This window comes from Dermochelys coriacea, chromosome 6 (genome assembly GCF_009764565.3).
Source record: "Dermochelys coriacea isolate rDerCor1 chromosome 6, rDerCor1.pri.v4, whole genome shotgun sequence".
Classification (NCBI taxonomy): domain Eukaryota; kingdom Metazoa; phylum Chordata; order Testudines; family Dermochelyidae; genus Dermochelys; species Dermochelys coriacea.
The window spans coordinates 114,610,415-114,633,636 of record NC_050073.1 but is presented as its reverse complement, the minus strand read 5'-3'; the positions used below and the strand labels follow the sequence as shown (position 1 = coordinate 114,633,636).

The 23,222-nt window shown below is 44.1% G+C and overlaps 1 protein-coding gene across 1 annotated transcript in view; it reads left to right on the top strand.

The window, feature by feature from the left end:
* The window catches only part of RHOJ (ras homolog family member J), a 78,466-nt gene extending 55,644 nt beyond the window's left edge, over nucleotides 1-22,822 (top strand). The window contains exons 3-5 of the mRNA XM_038405644.2: nucleotides 5,488-5,652; nucleotides 8,409-8,504; nucleotides 10,262-22,822. Coding sequence (XP_038261572.1) covers nucleotides 5,488-5,652; nucleotides 8,409-8,504; nucleotides 10,262-10,408 — 408 coding nt within the window. The 3' untranslated portion in view covers nucleotides 10,409-22,822. The remainder of the gene's footprint in view (nucleotides 1-5,487; nucleotides 5,653-8,408; nucleotides 8,505-10,261) is intronic.
* The last annotated feature ends 400 nt before the right edge of the window (nucleotides 22,823-23,222 follow it).

Sequence of the window (23,222 nt, the reverse complement as noted above, 5' to 3'; positions counted from 1 at the left end):
TGGTGGTGCCCAGAACCCACCCCCCAAACTCTGCCCCCAACCTGCCTATGGCTCTGGGAGGGAGTTTGGGTGGCAGGAGGAGGTCTGGGGTGCAGGCCCTGGGCTGGGGCAGGGTATTGGGGTGCAGGAGGGGTGCAGGCTCTGGGAGGGAGTTTGGGTGCAGAAGGGGTGAGAGATTGGGCTCTGGGAGGGGTCTGGGATGCAGGCTCTGGGAGGGAGTTTGGGTGCAGGAAGGAGATCTGGGCTGGGGCAAGGGGTGGGGTGCAGGAGGGGGTGAGGGGGGCAGGCTCTGGGATGGAGTTTGGGGGCAGGAAAGGGTGTGTGGGAAGGGGTGGGGGTGTAGGCTCTGGGACAGAGTTTGGGGGTGGGAGAGGGTGCGGAGGGAGGGGGTGCAGGAGTGAGGGCTGTGGGGCTGGGGATGAGGGGTTTGGAATGTGGGGTGAGGGCTGTGGGGTGGGGCTGGGGATGAGGGGTTCATGATGCAGGATGGGGCGCAGGGCTGGGGCAGAGGATTAGGGTGCAGGGGGATGAGGGCTCTGGCTGGGGGTGCAGGCTCTGGGGTGGGACGGGCTGGGGATGAGTTTGGGGTGCAGGGCAGGAGGACTCCCCTCAGCCCTCTCCCCGCCAGCAGCAGAGAACTCTGGGGGAGGGTCCCCCCTTCTCCCCCACCCACAGCACACTCACCCCACATCACTATCACTGCACATGCTCCTAGGACCCCTCTCAGGTTCAGGAAGCCCCCTCACTTCCCCTGTGGTGGGTGCTAGGGGGGGCTGCCTTCATGTGTGCACTCCCCCCATCACTGCTGCCCCTCACTGTAGCCTCACTGGGGGTGAGGGATGGGGCTGCCCCTTGGAGGTCACAGTGTGGGGAAAAGATTTGGACAACTGTATTAATTATGAGTATGGCTAATGAGTGCATCCACTGCTACTTTAGCTGGGATAAAATCATTTTGATATGCCCCATGCTTTAGGGCACAAAGCCAATGGCCAGCTGGGAGCACAGGAACATAGGACTTGCCAGACTGGATCAGACCCAAGATCAGTCTAGTCCAGGATCCTGCCTCTGACAGTGGCCAGCCCCAGATGCTTGTGAGGTATTCTGGACCCCATAAAAGTCTAATCCTGATCTCAAATAGTTAGAGATCAGCAAAAGCCCCAAACACACATGCTTTAATATCCCTTCCAAAATTTGTTATTAAAAACCAACAACTCTGGATATTTCCCATATCCAGCTAAATGCCCAATCCCTTTTTTGAATCTTGTTAAGTTCTTGGCCTCAGTGACTTGCTGCAGCAATCCAAAGCTATCCAATGGGCAGGTGATCCCAATGGTTCATTACAGATTTTCTTCCACCTGCCCCGTGAGCAGCTGATAGTGGGCCCTGTCAGATTCAGAATACAAATCTGATCTAGTATGGCAATTCCTATGGTCCCAGGGAGTTGGATAACATGGAAGCCCTAGATCTACTGTTCCCTTGATATGCAAGCATAACTCCCATGCTTGTCAGTGTCATCCAGAGCTACTAATATGTATTGACAGGCGACTAGATCCTTGTGTGTAAGCTGTAGATATCCTTTCTCTTCCGACCTATTGCTTATATAATGTCCCATGCTGCAACCACAAAATGAGAACAAACAGTCCTCATAAACTCCAAAGTGACAAGCAAAATCAAATTAAATGAACCTGCTGAAAGGACCTGTCACCATTATGCAGAATGTTCATAGCTTTTAGTCTGTGATTTTTAACAGCACACTAAGTTTCAACCCCTCTAAATAGGCAAGTCTTGAATTTTTAATACAGATATATTTAGCCAACTGATTTCCAAGGTCCCAAATAAAAAAAAAAGATACATAGAGTATCTGGTGCCACCTTGTGGTTATCCCAAAGATCTGTTTTGGAACAAATACACCAAAAGTATTTGAAAAGTCAATTGCCAAGCAGCTCCCAGTACCAGCCCATGGTGATTGTGGATAAGTGTGTTTACCCTGAGAGAAGTCATCAGCTTTAATGTTCTGGATGTAAATGATTTCACTGGTTAAAATATTATGTAATAGGGTTGGCATGAGACCAAGCCTCTGACACTCACATTATCCCACACAAAACTCAGCTGCCAAGCTCACCTAATTGTTCCATTAATCAGATAACAGCCCTCCACTGTATCAAGTGGAAGCTTCTTGACATCCTCAAGCATATGTCCGTCCATCTCTGCTTTGTCTCTTGTCAGTCACATCATGCTCTCTGCTCCACCAGCAGTGGTGTGACCTCCTTTAGCTGATTCTCCAACAAGTGTCTTCTTCCATGCTAATCCCTGTACACGAAACATCCTCCCTGAACTGATAAGACTGGTGAGAAGGAAATGGCCTATCAATCCCTTCTCGAGACCCACATCTGCCTTGACCCCTACAAAATATTGGTCAATTAATAATACTAGGTAGGGAAGCAGCTGGGGATTGTTTATACTTTTTTTAAAAAGTCAGTGGTGAAGGGGTACTAGCAGCACTTGGGCCAGTCAGCATCCTGCCAAGCCTACTAGAACATGGCAGCCCATTACCCCACTCTATCTTTCAGGATAGAAACTTTGTTTTCCTTTACCTTGGTGCAGTGCATACGTGATGGCCGCCATCTTGACTGATACCAGGGATTGAACCGGAAGCCTCCAGCACGGAAAGCTTAAGTCCGCACATTTTAAGATGATGGGTTGGCAATACAGCTAACACCTGGAACAGCCTCACAATCTAGGTGCAGAGGGACACACGGCACGACACCGAGCAATGGATGACCCTACACATTTTGGGCACTCCCATGATATAAATAATGAAAATATTTCAGCTAATTAAAGATGGCCCAGGCTTCAGTCCTGGAGGAGGCAGCAGAACATTTCCACTGAGGTTTCTGTGCTGCAGCTAGCTCTACTCCCTGTGAGTCAGGGAAGACCACATTAGATGAGGGTTGCCAGGTATGGCAGCTAGGCCAGATAGACCAGGAGCTGCTGGAGCCACACTTATGCCAATCCAATGACTCAAAAAGCCTAAGCAGGGATCCAGAGGGGCAGCCACCACTAACTACACCCACAGACTAACACCATCCACACTAGGGCTGCACTGCAACCCCACAGCCAGCGTCCAGAATGGAGGGAGTGGATTTCCTCTATGCCTTTTGGGTTGGCTGACAAAGTTCCATTACTCTCGCTTTAAAAGGGAAACAGGTTAGCACCCTCCCTGTACACACACACACCCAATAATACACACACACAGGAGAAGAAGTCATGGATAAATAACATGAGTGAATAGTCAGAAAGGCCTCGCAAGGATTCACGAGGGACAACGCCCTCTGATGTGAGCTGGTCTGAAAATTATTGTCAAAATGAAGTTTTGATGGAAAAAGTGCGGGGGGGAGGAAACATGAGATTTCCAGTCAACATAGACAGGGACCATCCTTCATGATATTATGTCAGATAGTCGGGGTAAAAGCTACTGATGCCAGGATTTAGCCACGACCAGCTGACAGGACGGTGAACACACCTTGTCTTTGTCTACGCTGACTTTCGTGGTTGATACCTCGGTGCTTAATTCAATTCCTAGCATGGCCTGACAAGCTCTCCTAATAATGAATCCTTATGTCCTGACACAATCAACATGGGATGAGGAGGAGGGCAGGGCTGGATTAAGGCAAGATGATGTCCTGGGCACACCATGATACAGGAGCCCCACCTCCACTGCCCTCACTGGAGTGACAGTGACAGATGCCCCCTCCCCAAGAGACAGGGCAGCAGCATGGGACCCTTTTGCCTCCACCACCCAAAGAATGGCAACTGGGACCCCCTCTCCTTGGGAGCAACAGGGATACCCTCTCCGACCCAGAGAGACAGGAATGGCAGTATTTGCGAGGGACGGGGAGAGTCCTACTACTTCAGCAGCTGAGATATCTTGGTCAACCAGACTCCTCTGCATTCTCCTTCTCCAGTCCTGCCCCATGCAGAGCCCTCAGTCAGGGTGGTACAAGATGCATGGGGCAGTTCACACCTCTCAGAGCTATTGCTTCAGGCTGTCTGCAGACTAAGGCTTAGTCTACAATAGCAACTAAGCAGTTATACCAACCTAACCCCTTCCTAGACAATGCTGTGTCGACAGGAGGGCTTCTCCCATTGACACAACTACCGCCTCTCAGGGAGGAGGATTAACTACACGGACAGGAGAAACTCTCCTGTTGGTGCAGGTAGTGTCTTCACTAAGCACTGCAGCTGCAGCGTTCTATGTGCAGCCAAGCCCCCAGGCAGATATCTCAGCATCAGTTACACTCAGTTCATATTTTCAAGCTTTTCTTAGCAACCATGAGAACTTACATGACTTAAATTCTGATATAATCACATGACTCCAGGTGCTGGGGCCCTAGTCACAGGCTGATATTGCCTGTGCCTTAATCCAGCCCTGCCATAGGGTGAGATCATTTGTTCCCATGCTGTGTTTTTATACGTTTGCTGAGGGAAACGGGTAACTTTACAAGTAATTTTTGAACCACTTGCAGGAAAATTAGGAAACGCTAGTGTCCTTCCAGCATCTCCAATACGAATTTCACTTGTCCAAGAACGGGCCTGTGAGGTTCCATATGCTGTTACTCCAAACCCATTGATCTATTTTACATGGATTGCAAAAATCCAACTCTCGAGACTGGGAAGGGACCCAAATTTGTCCTTCTAACAGGCTTCCCTGTTATCAAATCAGCTAACTACATGGAATGTCTGTGCTTTGAGGTAACTGAACACTGCTCTCTGCACAGCCTGGGGGGCAAGGCAACATCACTTCTCACAAGACAGGGGCCCATGGAAATCTCAGATCACTTTGAGTCACAAACTGGATCCGAACTGCCGCTACATTTCCAAGACGAGAGTTGCTCATTCTGATTGATGTGGTACTGGAGATAGCGTGATGTAATTGAACAGCCCAAAGGTCCATTTTTGGTGTGCATGGTGACGTCTGTAGCATTTATGAGGTTTTATACACCCTGTACATAACACCTACTGTAAAACGCATGGCGTGAATGTCCTCTAGACTAGAGATGTTATCTGGCTCCAAGGACAATGGCAGTCAAATAATAATTCCTGGGGTTATGGTATATTGAAGGCTGAGGCCAATATGCACAACCTAAAGAGCTGTTTTTACCCCAAGGTATTTTTTCTTTTAGTGTTCAATGGCATTGCAGGCAGCCCCTGTTTATCTTATCTCCCTTGAACACTGGAGTCACTATGAAAACAGAATACCCACCCCCACTACCTGGCTGCACAAAGCGCAGATAAAAGGGGGTTCAGAGACTGACCCAGCTGTGGGATACCTCCACGCCCCTTCGCAGTGGTCAATGTACCCCCTGGAATTTATCAGCTCTTATTGACATTCAGTGAAAATGTTGGGCAACTCATAAAGTGCTTGCAGATGTGTGGTTTCGCAGCCTGTGTGACCCATTGCTAACACCTGCCTTTGCTCTCTGACAGGAGGACTACAATCAGCTGAGACCCCTCTCCTATCCCAACACGGATGTGTTCTTGATCTGTTTTTCTGTGGTGAACCCTGCCTCTTACCACAATGTCCAGGAAGAGTGGGTGCCTGAACTGAAAGTCAGCATGCCACATGTGCCTTATGTGCTCATAGGAACACAGGTAGCTACTAACTGAGAAGCCTGTTGGCCAGCACAAGGGGTCTGGAACTCTACAGCCAGGCAGGCCTTGTGAAACCTCAAAGCCAGCTGGAAATTACCCAAATTGAGGTTTGACTGCATTCCCGGGGTCCGCTGAAAACTCTGCTGTTCTGCACACACCTGCTTCCATTCTGGCAGACCAGATACTAAACTTGCAACTCAGAGCAAAACTCAGGGGCTGCAACTCACAAGAACTGAAACAAGCAGGTTTCCCCAAGCCCCATGTAAGCATAATGCATCTAGTTGCCCAACCCTCTGAAGGGCACTCTGTGGGTATGTCTACACTGGAGCAGGAGGATAATTCCCAGGTCAAGATGACATACCCAGACTAGCTCCGATCGAGCCAACACACTAAAAATAGCAGCACAAGTAGCGGTATGGGCTAGCCACCCAAATACAATCCCATCTGAAACCCTAGATACATACTTAGGCTGGCAAGTCCACCTCACTACTCACACTGCCTCGGCTGCACTTCTATTTCCCATGCATTAGCTTGATCAGAGCTACCACAGCTACGTCTACCCATGCAGGAGATTACACCTCCAGTGTACCCATATTCTGTGTTAGGGGCTCCCCAATATCACTGTGATTTTTAACTGAGCTTTAAATTCATTATATTTTTCTGGAGTGGGGGAACCATTCCCATATTACATCCCCGTATATTCACCCCCTGAATAGCCTTCCTTGAGCCAACGAGGATTAACAAACTCTTTAGAGCCAACGCAGCTCCTTCTAGACCAGCCAACCCTGCTGAGAGCACTTTCTTCCTCCAGTGTTTACCTAGGGATTGCCAGAGTGCATAAGACCCATGATCCATCCAGTCCAGTATCCTGTCTCCAACAGTGGCCAGCACCAGCTGTTTCAGAGGAAGTTGTAAGAACTACAGAGTAAGCAGATTGGCAAAGCCAGGTCATGGGCAGCCAGACCTAGTGGCCAGAGCAAGAGTCCTCAGTCAGGAGCCAAGAGTCAGCTGGGTCAGGATACCAGGGTGTCAGAGGCAGGAGACAATCAGAGATCAGAACCACAAGTCAGAGGTCAGGAGCTAAGCCTGGTCAGGATTCCAGGAAGCCAACCCAGGGGAGCGGGAGCAGGAAGCACGAAGCACATAGTCCAGAGCAGGCTGGATCCCAGTTGTTCAGACAGCTTCCTGTTCCTGTTGCTGTCTTAAGTAGGGCCAGCAGGCCAATCGGCTGCTCTGTGGCTCCGCAAATAGGACCTCAGAGGAGGATCCTCAAACTGGGGCTGGGCCTCATGGGTCCCGGGTAAGCTGCTGTCAGCAAGCTACCAAGAGGAGGGTTGAAGCATGGCTGCTCCTGTGAATCCTGTGGCCCTGGGTTTGAGCCCTGTGGGCCATGACACAGATGTGGGATAATCTGCCCACCACATTCGGTCCCTAATAGTTGGAGATAGTCACCTGTGGAGATGGACACCACACCTGATCCCTAATAGTTGGAGATAGACTTAGGCCCTGAAGCATGAGGTTTAACATCTCTCCCAAAGGAAGGATCTCCCCTCCTTGTGAGAAAGAGACTGAACTAACCCAGAAATCAGAGCCAGATCAATTATTATTGTTATTCACTCTCAAGCTGCGGAGCAGAGAAGTAGGCACATGAACACCAGTTCAGACCTGGATTTTTGGTTGTCGTAATCTTCCTCCAAATGTCATCGGACATCCCCAACTCAGAGGGTCCCTCCTGCTAAGCATGAGCTCTGACCTACTGTCAAATGGTCACGTTAAGGTGGATACATTCTGCAGAGCTGGGTTTTTTAAAATCCATCACTCTGTTGCCAAAACATTTATGAGATTCAGCTAGGCCAGTTCTGCAGCAACAGCTAGCTCTCACACACACACTCTTTGTGGAGGGTCTAATCCTGCAAGGTGCCAAGCATCTCCTGAGAAGCACTGAACACCCTTTGGTGGGAGCTGAAGGTGTTCCTGCCTCTTGCAGGATAGGCCCCAAGCCTATAAAAATATTTGGAGAAAAATCAAGGTTTGCCAAATGAGGAAAACATTTTTCAAACTTCTAAAAGGGTGCTGCAAATAATGGTGAGTTAGAAATACGTTCGATTCTTTATACCAAGATCTCTTGGAGGGAGTTTTGCAGGATAGCATTTCACTGGACAATCAGTATGCTACTTAGTCCATCTCTACTAAGGTTTAAAAACTCATATTCTCTTTAAAAAAAAACAACAACTGCAGTTGAGGCAGTCAGAGATTAATACCAAAGTGATCCACAATTAAATGTTTTGTTTCAGTTCAACAAACCAAAATGTTTCACTTGGGGCAACCTGACCCAGGACTAAATACTTAATTTTAACGGAGAATCAAAACAAAATCTGCAAAATCAAAACTTTCCTCAGGAAAATTTCAGCTTTGCAGAAATTGCATTTTCCATCCAAAAACATTGATGGAAAATTCCCAACCAGCTCTAATAGATAGAATTAAGCTTATAAGACTCTTACACAATGTCTTGTTTTCTCTCTTTTCTGCTTTGACCAGAAACTAGAAAGGAGACATTGAGGCCACATGCACGTACACCACACATAGTGAGAGAGAGAAATACATTATGAACCCCTTTTTTTAAAAAAAAAGGGTCTCTCTAATAGGGGATAAATGGGGGTGTCCTTGAAATATTCATTCTAGCATGGGGCTGTGGAGCCAACGCATCCACAGGAATGTTGTATTTATCACTGTGTGTGTGTGTGTTTTACTGATAGATTGATCTTCGCGATGATCCCAAAACTTTGGCTCGACTACTTTATATGAAGGAGAAACCCCTCACTTACGAACATGGAGTGAAGCTGGCTAAAGAGGTATCGTTGTTTTGTATGACTCTATTGTTAGGACCCAGGCTACAGAATAGTTTGGCCATAACTTTAGTTTCTGTATATTTAACTCGAATCCAATTCTTTCATTTTTTCCTCCATTTTCACTAACTTGGGCCCAAACTAAAACTTCAACTCCAAACACACTGGATTTTGCACCTTTAAGCCTGTCTCTAGTCTTACCTTGATTGTTCTGCAATCCCACTAATAAATCTCTGGTATATAACAAGCATACTCCATACATGAGACATCTGAATGTAATGAAACATCTAATGTTTTTAGGTTTGATTTAGGATCAGCCACTGCACATTTTACCATATATGATCATAACAAAATGGATACATAACTGGTTGTTTTACACATCCTGTTAAAACAAACTGTACATTGTGGATGTTATTCATTTATATTAACCTATAGACATTCTATGATTTTCCTGGGAGAAAATGTACATCTGTGTTTGGCAGAGTAACATTAGTCACTGCAAAAAAAAAAAAAAAATGAATCGTAACCTACAGAAGCAGCATTTAGGCTGCAGAGATGGGAATGAGCTGGAAAGTTCTCATCTGGACTGGAGCTCTCCCAAAGTTTCAGTGTGTTTGGATCCAGCTTTTTAGCTAAGACTCATATATAGGAGATGGATACAAAAGCTCGTCTAAAATAACAAGCTCAAATGTATTCTCTCTGGTGCTACATGGGCTAATCACTATGGGACAAATTCTACTCTAAGTCACTCCCATATAAACACATCCGGCCTGATTCTCATTTAGACACTTAAGGCCACTTTTACTCAGCTACGTACGGGGGCCTTACTGTAAATGAGACTCAGGCCCATAGCCCTCTATTTTATGGGATCTTCTTTTCAGTTCATAATGTATAATTGCTCTGGGTAAGGAGAAGGGATGGAGAAATGAACATGAAATACATACGTACGTCAATGCCAGCAGCATCTGCATTCAGACACGAGCACGTTCCAACTAGTCACTGCACATATTGGTTATGCTGCTATTTAGTCAGAGGGTTCTAAAAGGCCAAGCAGAGGAAAAAGCAGGAGGAATTGCATTTATCCAAATTCATTTCCATGGGCAGGCTCAAGATCCACTCGGCATCTGTTCAAGTGCCCACAGAATGGGAGGATATTTTTAACTCAGTGGCATGCCCCCGTCAATCACCCTGAGCCTGTAGAAGCACCTCTGCAATGGCTTCATCTCTGAGGAGTTTGATAGGGTAGGCCAAGAGCATGGAAGGGGAGCTAAGGATAGATATGTTAAGTGACTCAACCACACTGCCAGGGAGCACCTGAGCCAATGCCTCCTGGAAGCTCTGAGATCCATGCAATGCCTCCTGGAAACCCAGGAGATCCAGCTTCTTCTGTTCAGAGGAACCCCTATACAGTGAAAGAGTTCCTACAAACTCTCAGCTAGCATACATGGAGCTTCCTCTTCCTAGCCAGCCCCACCGGCAGACAGTTGCTCCCTCCATTTCTCCCTCTGTACTGAGACAGTGCCCTGGAATCTATTCTCAATTCCTGTCCCACAAGGCCTTGTGGTAGTCCCATGATCAGAGAGGAAGCTAGGCCCAAGGCAGCGCTAGGACTTTAATCCATTTTAAAGTCATGGCTCACTCCATATCAGGGAGTTATGTGCACATGAGGACAACAGGATCTGTAGGTCATAAACATGTCCTATTGTCTCTTCTCCAAACTGTGTATTTATGACACTTCCCTCTCTCTTTCTCTCTTGTTTAAGATTGGAGCGCAGTGTTATTTGGAATGTTCAGCCCTGACACAGAAAGGCCTTAAAACAGTCTTCGATGAAGCAATCCTCACCATTTTTCACCCTAAGAAAAAGAAGAAACGCTGCGTGACGTGCCACAGCTGCTGTACAGTTGTATGAAGTCACTTGAAAAGCAAAGCAGGACAGTGCTATTGTTCAACTAAACCCCCCAGGTTAGAATGGCAATGAGCGTCACACACAAACTGAAATGGGGAACATGACCAGAAAGGAGTCTGATTAAACCATATAGGATTCCTCAATTCTGTGAAACCTCAGGCTGTAACATGTTAGCCAGCTAATGTCTATTTGCTTTCCCAACCCTATAGAGCTGTTTGCAGCCTGTTCCCACACTATGCTCGTATGCACTGAGCCAGTATAAAACAGGATGTCTGCTAATGGCGGACTCTGAATCAGGTTAGGGTTAGGGTTAGGGTGTTATGTTGAAAACTTTAAAGACACTGTAAAACCACCAAGAAAAACTTCATTTGTGGCCTTAAGCAGGAATTGATCAAAAGTATAAATTTAAAATACTTAAGAATTGAATATGAATGGATCAAAAGCACAGAGAAATCATTAGGAGTTTAATATGTAATCAAATACGTTATCTATAGGATAATCCTTTCAAATTACTTTTCTTTATAACATACTCACTAATTTCAGGATCTACTTAGGTTGTTTAAAATGACATGAAAGCAAAGCAGTAGTGACTCCAATTCCCAGCCATTTAACTCGCGTTACAGCATCAAGCCATCAAAATGGATCAGTATTTACCTCCAGATTGAAGGAATGTTCTTTTTACTACAAGAAATGACAAATATCTTTATTTTATACAGACTGTGTCCAGGCTGGGCCAGGAGGTTTTCAGAAGCTGGGTGAGGGAGAACAGTGAAAGTGGAAAACTGTAGCATTAATTTGCAGAAACAAAGTGATCAGATCACCAAAAAATCTTGTGACTGACATGAAAAAAGCAGGGAGGTGTTGCATTGCCATGAGTATTATACATTTAGTCTACAGATTGGGTGCATTTCCACATCTCACCCAGCAGATGAAAACAAAAACAAACTAGCCAAAGTCACATTGATTTGAAATGCTTTATAATGATCCAGTTGCATTATTTGAAATAGTTTTTTAGAAATGATCTTGTATAAAGGTATTCATTTGAGCGGACTTTTAAACGTCTATTTACTGAAGTCCTCTATTTGCTATTCATTGCTTTGTCTGTGTCTTCCATGTTCATTATTGCAAATAGCAGTTAAGGTATAGTGTGGGTAGACTACTCAGGAACTTTCTTTCAGACAATATGCAGGATGATGTGCTGCAGCATGCAATACGGAGACAGGAAGCCTGAACCTCAAGGGAATGAAAGCTGACAATAAGCACTCTTTGCTGTTGAATAAAGTGTGCCTTTTTGCTAAGGCTTCTCCAGGGAGCCTGTTGTTTTGCACATCACAGCAAGATGCTGTTATACCACAGACACTCGGTGGTGAACTGTGAGGGTGTCTTATTACTTACATCTGCCTACAAGTGCCTTGGAGATGCCCACGTATCTGTCTTGTTATGGATTTCATTTCTGATTGTACCTCTCCAAGGAATACAATTACAATGCCAGCAAATCCATGTTTCTAGACCTATAAAGTAACTCCCTGAAAAAAGCAACTGCCAGAGTCAGTGTTTCCAGACCTAGTATGGAATTGCACCCTCTCCCACCAGCAAAGTACTAGCACAGTATTAATTTACCCACTGGTTTTTTGGAACAGCCAGCATTCTCCTCTTTGGATGCACTGTACAGTGCTTGTGTCTATAGAGGGGCAGCTAGAAAACCTCTGCCATTAACGGGAGATTAGGGAACCAATCCTACAGTCCTTACTCAGGCAAAACTCCCATTGACTTCAGTGGGATTTTGAGTAAGGACTGTAGCATTCGACCCAAAGTAAGCAACACCATAGATATAAGGTTCAATCCCATTCATTGCAAATCAAAGACAAAACTCCCACTGACTTCAGTGATGATGACAGTATCCTTTACTACACAGATATTTATAGAAGGTTTTCCGATACAAGATCGTTGTCATTGCATTGTAAAAGTCTTGCTCTGAATTCCAGCTGCATGGCACCCATTAAAATCAATGAAAAGTGCATGGCCAGAACGTACTGGCTGTAACTTAAGGGTAAATGAAGCAATTTCTGTTTTAGTAAATGGAACTCGCTTAGAATTCAAGGGCCCACGATCCTACGGACACTAGTTTATGCTCTGCCATTGACTCTAATGGGAGCAGGATCAGAAGCCAAAACATTTATATCAGTACAGGTCACCCATTATCTCTAAGACACAAGGGATGGTTAGCCATGGTAATTGGTAAATACGTGTCTTTTGCTATATTATTGCTAAGGATATGATTCTGTCATGGAGGTCACGGATACCATGACTTTCCAGGACCTCCGGGACTTCTTCCAGGGCAGGGCTGGAGCAGCAGTCAGCCCCAGGGCTGCCAAAGCAGCAGCCCTAGGGCTGAAGCAACAGCCAGGGTCGGGTGAGTCCCACTGGGGCTGAAGCTGCAGCTGTCAGCCCCTGCCGCAGGAGCAGCAGCAGGGCCAGAGCAGAGGCCTGAGGTCAGCCCCCAGCAGAACTGATTGTTGTCTCCCATCCCGCCCCTGCAAGGTATTTTTTGTAAAAGTCAGGAACAGATCATGGGCTTCCGTGAATTTTTGTTTATTGCTCATGGCCTCTCCCTGATTTTTAGTAAAAATATCCATGACAGAATCTTAACTTTAATTATTGCACAATGGAATTGTGATAAACATTGTGTCACTGTCCATGGACATGACTGAAAATCAAGTTGCAGTAAGTCAGAGATGCTAAAAAAATCTGGTGTGTGCCTTACACCTGGGGTATATATCATAGAACCATAGAATATCAGGGTGGGAAGGGACCCAAGGTCGTCATCTAGTCCAACCCCCTGCTCAAAGCAGGACCAATTCCCAACTAAATCATCCCAGCCAGGGCTTTGTCAAGCTTGACCTTAAAAACCTCAAATGAAGGAGATTCCACCACCTCCCTAGGTAACGCATTCCAGTGCTACACTACCCTCCTAGTGAAAAAGTTTTTCCTAATATCCAACCTAAACCTCTCCCACTGTAACTTGAGACCATTACTCCTCATTCTGTCATCTGCTACCACTGAGAACAGTCTAGATCCATCCTCTTTGGAACCCCCTTTCAGGTAGTTGAAAGCAGCTATCAAATCCCCCCTCATTCTTTGCTTCTGCAGACTAAACAGTCCCAGTTCCCTCAGCCTCTCCTCATAAGTCATGTGTTCCAGTCCCCTAATCATTTTTGTTGTCCTCCACTGGACACTTTCCAATTTTTCCACATCCTTCTTGTAGTATGGGGCCCAAAACTGGACACAGTACTCCAGATGAGGCCTCACCAATGTCAAATAGAGGGGAACGATCACATCCCTCCTTCTGCTAGCAATGCCCCTACTTATACAGCCCAAAATGTCATTAGCCTTCTTGGTAACAAGGGCACACTGTTGACTCATATCCAGCTTCTCGTCTACTGTAACCCCTAGGTCCTTTTCTGTAGAACTGCTGCCTAGCCATTCGGTCCCTAGTCTGTAGCAGTGCATGGGATTCTTTCGTCATAAGTGCAGGACTTTGCACTTGTCCTTGTTGAACCTCATCAGATTTCTTTTGCCCCGATCCTCTAATTTGTCTAGTATCCCTGGTGAACATGCTGGATCCTGTTTCATCCTGTCAAAGGGGTTGTCTTAGAATATGTTGACAGAAAGTTTGGGAAACCGAGCTCAGACCAGAAAGCGAGCCCAGAGACGATGCCATTTTCTTCCGTACAAAAGGAGCTGTGGTTTGCGTCTCGGTTAGGTGAATGTGTTCATTTCCTAGTGCAGCTGGGCGGCAGGTAGCATGTCTGGCAGTGCGTTCACTGGACTTCCACGTATCACACGTATCAGAGGTGCAGCAGGAAAGCGAGGAGCAGACTGGATATAGAAATGTTTGGGGAATATTTTATTGACTTAGGGCCTGACCCAAATGCCCATGAAATGAACAAAAGCCCCCTGATTTCAAGGTACAATTTCAATGGAAGATGGCATGCTTATTCCGTTCCCCAGGAATTGAGTCGATATAGAGTATACACATACTTATGAGTCTCTGGGTAAGGGAAAAATGGGGGCCAAGTCTCTTTCACCTGAACTGCAATACATGCCCTAAGGTTGGATCTGCCAGATAATGTTACAGCTTCTCTAAATTGAAGAGACACTAAAACTCTAGATTGACAACTGAGTTTATCATAAAATAATGAGTACATTGGAAGAGTGCAATATATCATTCCCATTATGCCTCCGAGGAAGCCACAAATAATTGAATGATGGGCTTTGGGTGCTGTTTAATATCAATGGTGCTTGTTAATAATGATGGTATGACATATGATAGGCATGTTAAATCAGAAATTAAATTACCAATTATATCATCAATATAACTGCAGTAATTTTGGGAAACTAAATACAGTGATAACAGATGCTAAAATGCTTATATCCTCGTATATTAAAAACTACAGACCTCTGTACAAATCATTGCATAGTAGAGAAAGCAGATGGAGGAATATTATTATTCATGAAAAAATATTTTAATTAATGCAAGGCAAGACTTTTTTTTTGCACTTATAAAGTGAAGTAAATCTATTTTGCAAGGTGATAAAACTGTGAATTAAAGAGATGCTTTCAAGCTGCTTATGACCAAAATTTTACCTATCCTCAAAGGGTAACAATCCACTTAGAAATGGCCTCTGGATTCTATGTATTTTTTAATTCCCTGCCATCAAAAATAAATGTTTAAATATAGCCAGAGTTTATGTAGGCCCTATAAGGCCAAATTTTCAAAAGGCCTCTTTAATTGCTCCCCTCTCCCCACTGACTATATTTGTGAGTGTACATATTTCTATGCCCACTAACTTCCAAGCTGTAAAACTCACTATGTATTTTTGAGGGAAGGAGCTCAACTTGCATGGGTAAATGTGAGTTGTAGAGGCACAAGCTGATGCCCTTTCTAAATATTGTGGGCAGAGTTAAGAATGACCTTTGAAAATTGGCCTATAGTACCTTGTGCTTTTCTGCTACGGAGCCAGCAGATGGACTATGAATGGATGAGCAAAGACTATTCCCAGAGTTGTTGTGACAACACTGATGGTTCTAAAGCAGAAACATGGAAATGAATAGAAACATCAGCTTATTTTTCAAGCACCATTAGAAACAACAGAAACAATAAACATTTGCCCTACTGAAAAGCTGTAGACCAGCAACCTGATGTTATGGTGCCAAGCACCTGCAGTGCCCACTGGAAATCAGGCCCTGAATTCATAATGTTATTTTAAAGCTTATTAGAGTAAGTAAAAAGTAAAAACTACTCCAAGAAATTATTTGACAATGATCATAGTTTATCTCAATTGATGTCAAAGCCGTTTCTGATAGACCTACTTTTGTTAATAGCCTATTATCTTTTCAAATGCTTTCAGATCTTAAAAGGAATGTGCTAAATCCTAGCCTGGGCTTTTTTTTTAAACCTACATATTCTTTCAAGAGTTGGTTTTAATTAATAACTAAAATGTAAATAGGGTCCCAGCAAAAATTTTCGTGGTGAGCTCTTTGACGATGCATGCCAATAAATGGATGCTTTGTTGTCACACTGGGTCTGATCAAACAATCCTAATGCTTACAGGACTTTCAGAGACTTCAACCTCAGTTATGTATACATATGTAATGCAGGATAGGGCACTTAGTAATTAAACAAAATATATTCCGGCAGATAGAAGGGCTTGTCCGTCTTGCATGAGAAATTTCTTTAGGGGTGAGAAATTTCTTCGGCCTAATAAAATTCAAGAGCTTTTCTAGTTAATTTGGAAGAAGGCTTTTGTCTTAATTATGATTTTTACTGGAGCAATTCTGAACCGAGCTGCCACCAGTGACAAACTTTGTTAAGCTCAGCACTCTTAACATATAACCATTCTTAAGTCCATAAAACTGAATGCAAATCCTGGGGCACATGGCCTGGACTGGAAAACTGAAGCTGAGAGTTTCAGAACTGTCTGAATTGGGCATTCAGCTCCCTTAGTCAACTTTGGATCTCGCAGCCTAAAGGTGCCAAGGGGGTATCTAATGAGGAACTACAAGAAAAATGTTTGCACATGTATATTTAAAGGCCTGATCCAAAAGCCACTGATGCTAATAGGCTCCTTTCAGTTGACTTCAATGGGCTTCCAATCAGGCCCTAAATTCAACAACATATACAATATGTTTAGTGATATTTCTGTGATCTATTTTAACAAGATTGCCCATGTTGCCTGTTCTCCTGTCAGGTCACATAGGAGAGGATGCTACTGAATTAGTGTGGGTCAGATTGTGGCTGGATCTGCACGCTGGTGCAATGGAGTAAGGGGGGGTGTAAGAAGCACCCTTATTCTTTTGTGCCATACCACCCCTTGTAGCACATGGGCATTAGCAGGTTCCACAGAGCCACTATGTCTCTCTCCCTTTTGCCCTGTAGGTCCTAGCCCTAGTGAGTGTGCACACCTCTCATTGATCTGCCTTTTAAATATCTACCGCCACAGCTACCACGCAACTTGTAAAGATCAAGCTGTTACATCAGATCAAGAAACAAAATGTTTTTCTCAAGAAGGGCCCAATCCGGTGCTCAGTGAAGTCAATGGGAGTCTTTCCATTGACTTCAGTGGGTTTTGGATTCGACCCTGAAAGCCTGCATTGTTAATAATCTGGGAATTAGATGCTAAAGATTAACATAGCTAAGAAAGGAAGTCCTAGGGCCCACGCCTCCTCCCACTGGTGTCAGTGGCCAAACTCCCACTGAATTCAACAAGAGCAGGATCAGGTGCCTGAAAGACATGCCGCAACACCAAAGAAGTTTGCTTGATCAGTGTCTCTCATCAAAATGTCTCTGTCTTTCTTTTTTAAGTGTCATTTAATTTCATTAAGTAACAAAACTATCAGTATGACATGTGACTCTGGGTCTTGCTACTTTATATTGCATTCTAATCAGCACTAAGCCTAGGCAAGGCTCAGATTTATTCCTACATTCCATTCCTAAGGAGCCAGATTTTACACCTTTACTCACACTGAGTAGTGCCTCACTTTTCAAGGAGACTCATGCCCTGCTTGTGTAGTAAGGTACTGCTCCATGTTAGTGAGGGTGGCAGGATCTGGCCCTTAGCTGACTGTCCTCATGTAGCATAGACCATTTAATTAAACCCCTTCTAGCTTATCAGTGAATCACCTTTGGCCATATACTCTGACGGCTTGTGTGACAAAAAAATATCAACTGCCAATAAGCCCTCCCCGCAAATCCTATCCAGAAGCCCTCTTGGCACTGTGCTCAATCAATCTACAGCACCCAAAATGGTCCCACAAAACATCCGCAAACTCCAGGAAAGAGGGGTGGGCTAAAGAAATGTGGAGGAGAGGCAGGACAAAGCCAAATCCTTTGCATGCTACCCAGAAAAACCAAAGCAAATTACTCCAGAAATGTACATCTTCACGTTGCTCTGAGCAGCTTTCATTTGCCCTAAGCAAAATTCCACATAGTAGCATGGAACCAGACCTATACAGTGGATGTTTCAGTATTCAGGTACTTATCTGCTCATCTGTGGGGTACGTCTGTACTTCATCTCACATGGCTAGCAGTGTCATTTGGTTTTGGCCGAGATTTTCAAAATGACTCCTACGTGTGGATGCCTCAAACTCTGGGTACCTTAAAGGGCCCAATGCTCAGAAAGTGCTGAACACCCAGCCCAGAAAATCAGGCTCCTCCCAGGTCTCTCAAGTTGGACCCCCAGAAACTGAAACACCCATAGTCACTAGCCACTGTTGAAATTCTTGGCCCTTGTCTACACTGGAGTTTTCAACCATTGGTGGCAGCCAGCAGTGTAGTTGTTTCAATGCACACCCCTAATGTAGGCTATAACCACCATATGCACTGGAGCAGCTTAAGACCTGCTTGAAACCAGGTTCAGTTACACTAGTGCAAATTGGGGTGTCTAGTAGTTCACTTTTACAGGACTGGCTGTTGCTCATGTAGCTGCACTGGTATTAACACTAATGGCAGTAGCTGGGGCAAATCGTCAGTGTGGACAAGTTCTTAGAAAAGTGTGCTGCCATTTCCATAATCCACATGCCCTCGTTGCAGGAAAAGCTCTTCATTGGCTCTCTATAGTCATGCTGGCTGGTGCTGCTGCCTGCAAACTCTCTCCTAGTTGGGGGGGATGATACCAAGTAATTAACATGGCTCAGCTTTGTATAATACTGGTGTAGCTCTTAGCCTTTTTACTACAAAGAGGGAACAGATGGCTCCTTGTTCATAGTATTAGAACTTACCAGCTCAAAACAAAAATGAATTGTTGCTGATGCTTTTCACGGTAAACCAGGTTGGTTTGCAAGAACATTTGCACTGCAGCATGAAATCAATGCAGCATGCACTCTCAGCAACACAGGTGTTATTTGTTACATAAAACAGTAGATTACATGTGCCTAGCTGCACATGCTTTATCCTTTATAAAATTTTGCCCTGGCCCAGGGGATTTCTGTCATGTTTCATCTGCTTCCTACAGCTGTAAATGACTGAACTCTTTCTAGTTTCATAGCATTAGCTGGAGTGGAGCAGCATCTCTTCTACCAGGAAATGAGCTCAAAACAATTTAGATCAAAGACAGTTTCTGGATATATTTGTACTGTGTAAAAATGAAGAAAAAAATCTGCAACAAAAGCAAATGTTTTTCTAGAGAGAATGAGGATCCACTGCCTTCAGTGGAAAACTTCCATTGATTTCAGTGTTGATGGTTTGCAACCTCCATTCTTATCACAGAAAATAATGAAATAAAATATGCATGGAAATTTTTATGCATGGTCAAAATGAATAGAAAAGTCAGTTAGGTAACGAATGCAGTGAAAGTATGATATATTTTAAGCAAAGATATCATTATAATTTTCTGGAGCAGAATTGTAAAGTCACATTGCAAAGACAACAATCAGTAAATTTGGGCCCCCAAAATTAAGTTTATCTTTTTTAAAGGTTAGGGAGAATACAACGTCTGCTATTGATAGAAATGCTTTCAATATTTGTTTTTAATGTCAGTGAAAACTTTCTGAATCATGGTGCAAAGGTAAACTTTCCAGGCTACTACTGGGATCCCAAACACATGAAACTTACTAGAAACAGAAAAAGAATTAACAAATCTAATCAAAATCTAGTTTTTATATTCCAAGCCATGCAAACATTATATAAGTGGGCATAAATCAGGACAAGTCCACTTGAACTTCGACGTTCTGTTTTAATATTATAAAATGTTGCTAGTAATTACTGCCCCTTGAAAGAATCACTTTGCCCAACAGTCTGTGTATGGTAGGAGGGGTCTGTATAGCAATCTCCATCTGAATCCTCTAACTAAAGAGTCCAGCGTGGGATTTTCAAAAGTGCTTCTTATTGGTAAGTCTACGTTTTAGTCACGGGTATTTTTAGTAAAAGTCATGGACAGGTCAGTAACCGTGACCTGTCCATGACTTTTACTATATACCCCTAACTAAAACTTGGGACGTGGGTGCTCGGGGGGGCGGTCTGGGTGTGCCACGGGTGCTGGGGGGGGTGACTCGGGACCCTGCTGGTGCTGGAGGGTGGCCCAGGACCCCCACTGGTGTTGGGGGGTGGGTTTGGCAGGGCTCGCAGGCTCCCTACCCGGCTTAGAGTGTGCCTGCAGCTCCTAGGGCAAGGGAAAGCCTTGGGGGGCTCCGTGCGCTGCTCCCACCAAAAGCACCACCTGCGCAGCTCCCATTGGCTTGGAACCACAGCCAATGGGAGCTGTGGAGACGGGGCCTGTGGGGCCCAGCTCGGACAGCCCCTGACCCAGCACCAGCTGCTGCAGAAGTCACGGAGGTCACAGAAAGTCACGGAATCGATGATTTCTGTGACCTCCGTGACAGACACGCAGCCTTACTTACTGGCCTAACTCTGCTCCTAGTGACCTCAAAGGAAAACTTCAATAGAAGCTGAATTAAGCCAATGCTGAGTGCATTTGAAAACATCTCTTCAAATTTCCCCTATTTTCTGTTTTCTTTATTAAGGCTGTCAAATCTTTGAGCAGATAGACAGATTGAGCCAATTTCATCCTCAGTTTTAGTCACACTAGGGCTGAATTTGAGCCAAGGATACTCCAGTGACCTTGTAATGAGGTATTTTTATACAGCTGACCATATAACATTTAGAGACACTCTGCAGAAGATTATTTACTGTATAGATGTACCCTGATTTCCCCCATCATAGCTGCAACTATTTTAAGTTAGTCAGTTTTGCTTATGTACCCAGCAAGCTGTTCTTGACCTACGTGCATGTCCAGAATTGAAAAGCAGTTTCTTAAGTAGATGTGCATCTTTACTAGAGTTGCTTTTAAAATGACAATTATTTTTCATTTTTAAATAAAAATCTTGCAAACAATTTTCAGTTTTCTAAAACCATTTTGGTTTAAAAAAATCAGTTTTTGGTAAAAGATTTTGGTTTTTATAAACCAAATACTGATTTTTTTAAAATCCAAAAATAGAAATTATTTTAAGGAAAACCTTTTGGTTTCTGGTTTTTCATCAGAACCCAGAAAATTTTGACCAAAAGGAAAATTGTACAAAAAGATCCAGTCAAAAAGCCAAATAATTGTTTTTCAGAAAAAAAAAAAAATCAGTGAAAATTTTTTGACTAGTTGTAATCTTGACCCCTGCCCTCTGGGCAGCGAGGACAACTCTTTTGTTTTGTTTTTAAAACAAGACTTACTTTCTTACTTACTGCATGTAGTTTCCTCTGCTATTCTCAATGCTGCATGAACAGAAGAGTGGAAGGAAACTGAGCGCCAGCCTTTGCCTTAGCAGTCAGCTAAGACCCAAGGCAACAGTTCTTGCCCAATGAAAGATCTCACTGAAATTTGATGGGCTGTTGGTTTGGTTGTTTTATCTGGGTTATATCTGCAGGACTGGACCCATAGAGTCTTTACTATTGAAATTGTCAGGCATGTGAAGCATGATTATCCATAACTTAATGTAACCCACTGTTCAGTGGGTGTTACATGTCACCCTCTGCACCTGGTCTCCAAAGGATTACCTAAGAGTATGTCTACACTGCAATTAGACACCTGTAGCTGGCCCATGCCAGCTGACTCGTGATTGGGCAAAGGGGCTGCTTAATTGCAGTGTAGACTTCCTGCCTCGAGCTGGTGCCTGGGCTCTAGGACCCTGTGAGGTGGGAGGGTCCCAGAGCTCCCACTGCAGCCCAAGCCCAGAAGTCTACCCTTCAGTTAAACAGACCCTCAGCCTGAGCCCTGTGAGCCCGAGTCAGCTGGCATGAGCCAGCTGTGGGGTCTAATTGCAGTGCAGACATGCCCCACTGGACTTAGACCCAGATCCCTAAAGGCATTTAGGCACCTACTGCTGGTGATTTCAATGGGAGTTAGACTCCTTCTTTTCAGGATCTGGGCCTTAGTTCTTTAGTTCAAGCAGTTGAGGCTATACTTGAGCTTTGGGATCTAATCCCTGATGAGGACCACGACAAAAGTCATCATAGTAACAATATTTTTCAAGTGGCATATTTTTCAGAAGCTGAAACTGGACTGGCTGGCATCACATTTATTTCACATCAGCCTATGGTGTATTATTATGCAGGCTTCCACCTTTACTTTTGTACTTGGTTGGCCAGTGTGGGCTACTTGTAACCTCCTCATTGATTCACTTTCACTTTGATTCAAGGTTGTTTGCATTGTGATTCACAGCTATTGTCATTGACCTGCAATCTTCATGTCTCAAAATGTAACAGACAATCTAATGAGAAACAGGTAGAAATACTGACCTGTAGAAATGGTTTGTTTTTAGAGTGACTGACTATATTCATAGTAGGACTGTGATGCCGGCTCTCAGCACTAGCTCCATAGTCCCACCAGGTTTGTCTGAAACTGGTAGTGAAGGAAACATGAAGAAACCATACTCATCCGCTTACAAAGCAGAATCCAGCATTCCCTCTATCTTATTATAAGCCAATTTCTGAGAAGACATCAGGTTAAGAACTGAGGTATTTGCTTTTCTTCATACAAGCAACTGAATTTTTGTGTCTGGTAGCAGTTCTTCCTAAAAGCATTCCATGCAAAATACAAATGGGTTCAGGCTCTGGTTAAAACAGAGGCTTTGTGGTAGACAGTTATATTTGACATGAAGGTGTCATATCCTTTCTGGATGTGGACTCAGTTTCAAAATTCAAATTAAAGAAATAACTTGAAACCAAGCAAATACATTTTTCAGCAGTTATATTTTGCTTATTCAAAAGTTTAACAGTGTTCATTTTCTATTTAAAACCCAGAATTCTGTATGCTTTGGCTTACCCTCTTTTAAACATGTAATTATTGTATATTATAACAACTCATTAATATCTTGTATTGTACATAGTAATACATTTATTCCATTAAAATAAACTTATGTCTTTTGATGGTATTATTTGGAGAGGGACTCTGTAACTGTCCAATGCCTCTATATTTATTTACCCAAACTGAAACAGACTTTAATCACCTCTAGTTTGCAGGACATTTCCAGTAAACAGATGTGGCAGCAAAAAGAAATACAAAAACATCTAGTGTTACATCCAGAAGGCACTGCAACCCACACTCTCAGCCTCACACATTTTGAACAAGAGGGGACAATACAGAGGTTTATTTGACTCCACAGGTGGGAATGCTCAGGGAAGAATAACTGTTTCCGAACTCAGCCAGGAGCTGGACTGGATGACCTGGGATGGATCACTTGATAATTACCCGGTTCTGTTCTTTCCCTCTGAAGCATCTGGCACTGGCCACTGTCAGAAGACAGAATACTGGGCTAACCGGACCATTGCTCT